Source organism: Manihot esculenta, chromosome 5 (assembly GCF_001659605.2).
Source record: "Manihot esculenta cultivar AM560-2 chromosome 5, M.esculenta_v8, whole genome shotgun sequence".
NCBI lineage: Eukaryota > Viridiplantae > Streptophyta > Magnoliopsida > Malpighiales > Euphorbiaceae > Manihot > Manihot esculenta.
Window position 1 is genome coordinate 20,891,543 of NC_035165.2, and position 9,462 is coordinate 20,901,004.

Here is a 9,462-nt window from a genome sequence, read left to right on the forward strand (position 1 = left end):
CTTACATAATTAAAATCATCTTGTTATATAACACATTAAATAACTAGTGAAGATTTATATAAAAAATATTATGTACAACTGTAAAAAAAATATTATAACTTAATTTTAAAAAATAACCACTGCCCCTTGAAAGATTGCGACATGCACCGATGGAGTGTGCTCAGGTCACTTATTAAAGGCCAAAGCAACTCTTTTTTCTTCTTGTTGTTCCGTCCTGCAATTTTTGGTTCTTAGTACATGGGTTTAAACTTCAATCCAAAGCATGATGGTCAGGTCACTCGTCAATCACGACTGAAACCTCACTTACACTGGGTTCATGCGATTCTATTCTAGCTTTGCCTTCCCGATGTCGTTCATGCGATTTTTACTTTTCAACTGTATATTTAAAAGTGTCCTTATCCTTTATAAATTTTTTTTTAAAGTTGATTATATGAGTTACTTTTTCTTTTTATCATAAGTGGTTTATTGTTATTTTATAATAAAACTAGTGGATGAGTTTATTTTTTGGTTCTGAAATTTATATCTAACTAATTTTGCAATAATTCTAAAGAAATGAATTTTAAAAAAAAAATTTGTATTTGATAAAACTAACAGTATAAGAATTCAATTCTTGAATTATTGTTAGAATTGATTTTGAATTAAAAGTAAATCATACTAAAATTGATAAAATTTTGTGAAAAATGATTTCACTCAAAACTATGTACATCAAAATTACTTGATTAACTTTTAGAAAACTTTTTTTTTTCCTTTTATCCTTTATTTTTTTTATTTTAATTTTAAATTTATTTCTTTTTTTAATTAATAATTACTCTTTAAAAAAATTAATTTAATTTAATATTGACTATTAATATTTAATTTATTTATATTTGCTATTAAAAAATTTATTATATTATTTTATAAATTTTAAAAAATGTTAATTTATATTTTTAATGGTAAAAAATCTGTAAAATTTAGGTTTTAAATATTATAAAATATTAGTAATATTTTTTCAATCAATATCATAAAAATGATTATTATTTATAAAAATAGATATTTATATTTAATTTAAAAATAATAAATAAATTAAATCAATATTTAAATTTATTATTAATTTATTTAATATAAAAGAGTTGAATCGAATTCTATTTTATTTAAATTAATTCTATAAAAATGATTTTTTCATGAATAAAAATAAATTAAATTTTATTAATATATATTTAAATTTAACTCTTAAAAAAAATCATATCAAATAAAGTATACAGATTTTTTTATTAAAACAATTTGATTGTTGACCGTTGAGAAGCTTATATTGACTTTTTATTGAAGTTTTGCAAAGCTCTGTAAATTTTGAGTTTTTCTTAATCAAACTGAATCCAATTAAACTAAAATTTATCAGTTTGGTTTAGTCCCACTTCTTGACATCGTTTGGTTCTTAATAATTACACATTTCAATTTTTTGTTTTTTTGATTTGTTTAATTTAGTTTGGAAGTGAATTGATCAATTACACGGCCCTAGTTGCAGAGCTCAAGTCCAAAGGAACGTCGGGAAAGTCCCCAACCGACATACTACCAAAATGCATTGATTTCTTCCCTTCATTATGAAGGGAAATTCTTTGATGGATTATATGTAAATATAATTTTTTTTATAAAAGAATCGCATAGATCACAAACACGTAAATATAAATCTTTTCATAAAAAAATCGCATAGATAGCTGGTAGTTTTGCTTCACTAATCCTTGCTTCAGTTGGTTCAAATCTGGGGGTTAGGTTTAGGAACATCCTGATAACGATATACGCAGCAACTATTGAGTGTTTTCTTTTTCTTTTTTTCTTTTTTTCCTGCAATCTTATGTTAAGAAATAGATCATTAATTATTATATTTTATTCATCTCATAATTTTTATTTATAATTATTATTTATTTTTTTACCCTATAATAATATATAAATAGATTATTATAATTTTATTTAATTTTTTATTAAATATTTAATAAAATTTAATATTTTTAATATGAATATAATTAAAAGGTTAATAAAGTGAAAAAAAATTATAAAATGGGTGGAGCACTAATTAAACGGATAACTCTTCTATGTCAGAAATATAAAAGAGAGAACTTTTCAAAAAACAGGAGGAATATATTGGAACAAAAGGGTTAGGGAACAAGCATTATTAGCAACACAACCTCTTTTCCTAGAAGATGTCATCAAGTAAACATAACAGGTTTGCAGCAACGTCCCTTCTTTTAATGCAAATAAAACTAGCAAAGCCTAGTGCAGAAACAGCGGCGACGGAATCCTCTGCACTTGCCGCCAGAGAAACCTTCATTCCTACACACCATAGCACAGTTGTGGGCTATTGTGCACAATCCTCTGAAATGATGGCTCTTTGACTCGCAAACCCTAGCCTCAATGGGCAGCACCATCTCCTCTTCACGCAGGGCATGCGTAACAAACACATTAAATAGAAATTTCTGTATCAATCTCTTAAAGGAGACATAAAGCCGTAACTAGAATTATTTTCACTTGTCAAAGGTTATTTCAAAAGACTTGTATTAAGTTATTAAAACCAAAACTTTTTTGTTATGTACGAGATATAGATTTGGTTTAAAAGAAAGAGAAAGAGATATAATGTAGCTTACGAGAAGCCAAGACGATGAACAGCAACAATAAGAGCCCAAAAGATCCCTTCTCCATATGTGTTATTTTGCAGCCTAGCTTTCTGGTGATAATACTTCGGAAATGGAACAAGTTCTCCGTTCTTTCATCTGCGCAAATATATAGCTGCCATATACTGATATTTGGAGCAGAAAGAGATTGTTGGAAATTCGAATATTTTCACATGAAATGAGCAAAACCATGCTCCTTCACATGCTACCTTACACATTTGTTTGTTCTATTGTAGCGTGAATAGCATCGATCTTTGTTCAAGGAGTGTGAATCTCGGTACGCATTCGTCCAACACACACAAGATAGAGACGAGCGAAGACCTATGTAGACAAAGGTTCTTTATTTGTTTATGCGATAATTATCATACGCTTTTTATCACACGGGCGACTGAAATAAAAAATTACGAAAGTAAGATAAAAAAAATTATAATTAAATTGATCTAAAGTTTATTTTTCACTTAACTTTAATGATAAATTTAGTTAATATATTTTAATAATAAAATAATAAAAATTTTAATTTTATTAATTAAAAATATCACATCATTGATGCAACGTGATATTCTGAAAATATTAAATAATTACACAATGTCTTATGACATTGTCCAAATACACACAAGATGGAGAATATTTGTGACTGTGTGTGGACAAAGGTTATCTATTTATTAATGGGATAATTATCAAGGCCTTTTTTTTAATCAAAGTGTGGGAATTGAAATGAAAAGTTCAAAAAATATTGCCAAACCAGGGTAAATTTTATCATACAGTAAAATTCTATCCCTTGCCATTGGTATAATTAGCTGCAATTAGCGGCAAAGCTTGCCGCTAATTATACTGAGCAACAGGTTTCAAAAATTAAGACTTATTAATTTAAATAATTCAAATATTTTGATTAACTCACGATTATATTTTAAATTTTTAATTTTGGACAGTTAAATTAAATTTATAAGATTTATTTATTTTTTATTCATGATCCAAATCAATTTTGACCATAACATATTATTTTTTAATTAACAACCTATTAAAACAAAATAAACTAAATATTTTTATATTCTTAACTTTTTCTAATAAATAAAATAATTCAAATATTTTCATAAATTTACGTCTATATCCTAGTATTTAAAATTTGAAGAGTGAGAATGCAATTATCAAGATACACAAAGATCAACAACTGCACCCTTAACCAAGACATTGACACACAAAAAAATTTTTAATTGGTCAGCAATATTTTTTGCAGCTCTAATTGTAAGGGATATGATAGAACTTAAACAAATAGAGCGACAATAGAAAAAAAGTAATAGATTAGGGAGATTAGTGTGAGAAAAAAATAATTATTTATATCCTTTTAACATCCTTCTTCTCTAAACTAGTCTCCTTTGTTCATTTTTTTCATTGTCATTCGTTTAGATTTCATTCTCTTTGTTATATTCAAAGTTGCGAAAAGAGTCAATGTCTAATTTGATATTTCCTTTTTTGTCGGTACTTTAGTTAAGGATGCGCGTACTGATTTTCTGGGTGTTTTGATAATAACAATAATAGCTCATTAAATAAACTCCTAAAGATAATGAATAATCAATCCATAAAACAATATTTAACTCTCCACAATTTTAAATCACAAAAATCACCACTTAAAATACTAAAAAAATATATAAAACTTAAGAAATCAATAAAAAAAATGAGAGAAATTTACCTATTAAAATTTGATGTCCAAGAAAAAAGAAAATGGATTTTACGTTAGGATTTTTTTTTGTTAAAAAAAAATAAAATAAAAATTGATTTAGGGCTTGATTTAGATTTGAAGGATTAAAATGAAAAATAGAGATGAGTTGAAGGATCAAGAAAATAATTTATTTTTGTAAAAAAAGTAAGTGGAAAAGAGAATATTCTTGCTCTGATTTCGAGAAAAGAGGATTTAAATTCTTTTTTTTAAACATGGGCCCATTATTTTTTATTTTATTAACAAGAGTCTTACAATATGAAATATCGTTTGATTAAATATTATTGAACAATTATTGTCAAACAGGCTATTATACTTTATTATATAGAGGTTAGAGTGTAACACTACTTTACAGTTAAAGACTGCTTGTAGCCAAAATATTAACCTTTTACTGCCAAAAATATTGTTAGAAAAAAAAGTTGTCAAATTTTAAAATTACTTTGTTCAATAGTAATTTCAAAAAAAAAAAAAAAAATCAAAGAAGGCAACCTTCACATACTGTAATCTTTATTCTCTTATTTGGAATATATGTTTTTTAAGAAAAAAAAATTAAATTTTATTAGTAGAATTTAATTCATTTCAATTAAAAAAATTTATTTGAAATAAATTTTAAAATAGTAGAATTTAACTAAATTCATTTATTTTAAATAAATCTGATAAATGACTATTTAAATTCCGTCAAAAATTTTAACCAATATTATTTGGTTAAGATGATGTAAGAGAAAAATAAGTTAGAAGTCGAAAAATTTTATTAAAATTTTTTAAAAATTGAAAATTATCTCTGTAATAGTCAAGAAATACTATTTATAATAATAAAAAAAATTAATATGCAAAATTATAAAAATATCAAAAAAATAATTAAAATACAAAATTGACTTCTAAATGATGGAATTCCCATATCGAACTTTGTGACAGACTTGCGGCCCTTATCACACTTTTGAAAATCATGTGTCTAGAAATTTTCTTTCCGAAAAGCTATCGTAGATCTCCATCGGATGTCGGCAGCAAAGTTAGGCCCGATTCAAGTCTGCCGTAAAGTCCAAGGGTAGTTGCTCCGTGTCATTCCCTTCAACTTGTAAAGAACTTGACCTCGAGTTGTCATCAGCAGGATAGTATTGAAATAGATCCGCCACGTTAAACATCTTGAAAATTTTCATCTCATTGGGGAGATCAAGAACATAGGTATTGTCATTAATCTTCTGAATGATTCGGAATGGACCAATCTTCTTGGCGTCAAGCTTTTTCTATCCTCCATCACGCTCTTTGCGTAAATACACCATAACTTGATCACCGATATTGAAGAACTTGAAATGCCTATGTTTATCAGTTGTAGCTTTGTATTTGTCATTGACTTCTGTAAGGCATTGTTGTACCTGTTTGAAAGCATCCACATACTGTTTTGCCAAGTTGTTTGCTGCAATACTGTTGTGAGAACCTGTAGGAAAAGCAATAAGATCAACTGTATACGCTAGGACTTTCCTATACACAACTGCGAAAAGTGACATTTTTGTAGAGCTGTAGACAACACTGTTGTAAGCAAATTTTGCTTAGGCAAAAACAAGATCCCAAGCAGTTTTCTTATTACTGCAGATGCAGCGCAAAAGATTACCAAGCATGCGGTTCACCACTTCAGTTTGTCCATCAGTTTGGTGATGCACAGCACTGCTGTATCGAAATTCAGTTCCAAAGCGCTTCCATAAAGTCACCCAGCAATGAGCTATAAACTTCACATCTCTGTCAGAAGTAATAGTCTTAGGGACGTCATGTAAGTGAACAACTTCCTGGAAAAACAATTTTGCAATATGAGAAGCATCATTAGTTTTCTTGCAGGGAATGAAATGCGCCATTTTGGAGAACCTGTCAACAACAACAAATGGAATTAGATCCACGTTGAGTACGTGGTAGACCAAGAACAAAATTCATAAACAAATCCTCCGAAGGATATGCTGGAATAGGCAATGGAGTGTATAAGCCCGTATTCTGTGAATGACCCTTCTGATTTTGACAAATTAGACACTCCTGGACCATCCGGCCAATTTTCCTTTTTTAATTGTGGCGAGTAAAAACGCTCATCGAACCCAGCAGTAGTCTTATCACACCCCAAATGACCACTCAAAACTCCTTCATGGACCTCTCGAATCAGTTTTTCCCGTAGAGAAGATTGAGGAATGCATAACCTGTTCTCCTTAAAAAGAAAGCCATCATGTATCAAGAATTCATCAGCAGGGTGGTGAGCCTAGACTCTAGCCCATATATCAGCAAAGTCATCATTAGTAGCATACAAATCCTTGGGCTTTTTGTAAATTTAGGGATGAAAAATTTTTCATTTGCGAATTTAGGGTTAATATAAAAGTATTTGCGGATTTGGGGTTGGGGTGACAGGTGGCAGCCGAAAAATTTACTTGGCGCCTGTTTGATAGGCGTCAGAGCCTGGCGCCACTTTAAGTGGCGCCAGACCATTATTTTATTTTTTTATTTTTTTTTAAAATGGTCTGGCGCCACTCACAATGGCGCCAGACCATTACTTTCTTATAATTTTTTTTTAAAAATGGCCTGGCTGTGGCGCCAGGGCTTTTTTTTTTTAAAATTTTTTTTTAATTATTAAAATATTATAATTATATTAATTAATATATTATTTTTATATTATATTAACTTAATAATTATATTTTTTTATTAAAATAAATTTTTTATAATATATTTTATTAATTTTAATATATTTTTATAATAATATTCTAATTAAATAATATTAATCATAAATTTATTTAACTATTATTAAATATATATATATAAGAAAGATTAAATTAAATAATTAATAAAAAATAGATTAATTAATTAATATAAATATTTAAAATTATAAAAATTAAATTTATTTTTATTAAATTTTAAATATTTATAATATATAGTATAAATATATTTATAATTTTATTTTCATATAAAATAATAATTAATATATATGTAATAAATATAATTTATTATTCTTTAATCTCTAATAATTTTATTTATATTATATTTTTTATATAATAATTAAATTTTTTATATTATATTTTTTTATTATAATAAATTTTTTATATTATATTTCATAACTCTCTAAAATATTAGAACCATTAATATTATTCAGTGATTACATACGAATGACAATCCAATAAATATAAATTTAATTTTTATAATTTTAAATATTTATATTAATTAATTAATTAATCTATTTTTTATTAATTATTTAATTTAATCTTTCTTATATATATATATATATATTTAATAATAGTTAAATAAATTTATGATTAATATTATTTAATTAGAATATTATTATAAAAATATATTAAATTAATAAAATATATTATAAAAAATTTATTTTAATAAAAAAATATAATTATTAAGTTAATATAATATAAAAATAATATATTAATTAATATAATTATAATATTTTAATAATTAAAAAAAAAATTTAAAAATAAGGCCTGGCTCCACTTTAAGTGGCGCCAGGCCATTTTAAAGAAAAAAATTATAAGAAAGTAATGGTCTGGCGTCATTATGAGTGGCGCCAGACCATTTAAAAAAATAAAAAAATAAAATAATGGTCTGGCGCCACTTAAAGTGGCGCCAGGCTTTGGCGCCTGTCAAACAGGCGCCAAGTAAATTTTTCGGCTGCCACCTGTCACCCCAACCTTAAATCCGCAAATACTTTTATACTAACCCTAAATTCGCAAATAAAAAATTTTTCACCCCTAAATTTACAAAAAGCCCCAAATTCTTCATAAAAACCTACAACCTCTTTATCAACTGTAATCAACAGAGCAGCCCTCCTACTCAAAGCATCTGCCACCTTATTACTATGGCTAGACTTATTGGGTCAATTTGGATCGAGCTATTTCAATTAGTATCAGAGCCACCCTAAGTTAGAAAAATTGTGCATAACTAGTGGACCTGTAAGGAAAGGGCTACCTGTGTGAGACGAAGTGGAGCCGCCCGAGGTACTAGCGAACCATAATACCCAAGGGTTCTATTCTGCCTTAGAAATTGTATCCGATTTCAGTTGCGATGATGACATCACAAATTTAGCAGTGAGAGTGTGAGATTCAGCTATCCCACATCGACGGATTACAAAAAATCTAAATTGTATATAATAGCTAGCATGAAAGTACTAAATAACTTTGGTTAACCATTTTGGGCTAAGTGAAAAGTGGGTCTAAAAATTATTTGGGTCAGTTTGGGCCGGGCTGTTTCACAAAACCTGGTTCATAAGTCGCATAAAAGTGCTACGTGCATTCATCAAACCAAAGGGCATAATCAGTCACTTATACAAGCCTTCTTTAGTCTTGAAGGATGTCTTCCATTTATCTCCCTCCTTAATCCAAACTTGGTGATAGCCACTTTTAAGGTTGATCTTAGAGAAGACTTTAGACCCGAATAGCTAATCCAACATGTTATCCAGTCGTGGAATAGGAAATCGATATTGAACTGTAATTTTGTTGATGGTCCTGCCATCCACACACATTCTCCAAGTCCCATCTTTCTTTGTAACTAATAGGGCAGGTACTCCGCAAAGGCTAATGCTCTCCCGAATATGCCCCTTCTTCAATAATTCTTCAACCTGTTCTTGAAGGATTTCACTCTCCTTTAGACTAATCTTGTATTGAGGCAGATTCAGTAATTTTGGTCCAAGAATGAGATCAATCTGATATTGGATATCCCGCAGAGGTGGAAGCTCAGAGGATTCCTCCACTAACTTAGGAAACTCCTTCAACAGCTCTTTGACGGGTGGTGGTAAAGATGGTGCATCCTCCATTGCACCTTTTGCTCTCACCAATAAAGACAATATGCTTCTAGATTTTTCAATTGCACCTTATAGCCTCTGCACTCCCGTGAAAATAGCAACAACATTCTTCCCTTCCACTTTAGAATGTTTCGCAGAACCGGAAGGAAAAATAGTAATCTTTTTTTGATTTCACATGAACATGTATGAATTCTCCTTCCCCTTATGCAAAGCATCAACGTCGAACTGCCAAGGGCGACTTAGCAAAATTTCACAGCAATTCATATCCATAACATCACAATTAACAAGTTTAGTATAAGATTTACTGATCAAGATAGGCACACTACAGATTCTGT

At 28.4% G+C, this 9,462-nt stretch overlaps 1 protein-coding gene across 1 annotated transcript; it reads right to left on the reverse strand.

The window, feature by feature from the left end:
- Positions 1–2,091: 2,091 nt before the first annotated feature.
- Positions 2,092–2,770, reverse strand: LOC110616316 (defensin-like protein 1). Its single transcript, XM_021758701.2, has 2 exons — positions 2,616–2,770; positions 2,092–2,404 (listed from the first exon to the last, which is right to left on the reverse strand). Exons 1-2 carry the CDS (start codon positions 2,668–2,670, stop codon positions 2,235–2,237), a joined length of 225 nt encoding a protein of 74 aa, XP_021614393.1. The 5' UTR covers positions 2,671–2,770; the 3' UTR covers positions 2,092–2,234.
- Between the last annotated feature and the right edge of the window lie 6,692 nt (positions 2,771–9,462).

Bases quoted from the DNA above. Each gene is read 5' to 3' on its own strand.
- LOC110616316 (XM_021758701.2), bottom strand. From the start codon at position 2,670: ATGGAGAAGGGATCTTTTGGGCTCTTATTGTTGCTGTTCATCGTCTTG. The intron at 2,405-2,615 runs GTAAGCTACATT...CCCTGCGTGAAG, and splicing joins GTTCATCGTCTTGGCTTCTC to AGGAGATGGTGCTGCCCATT.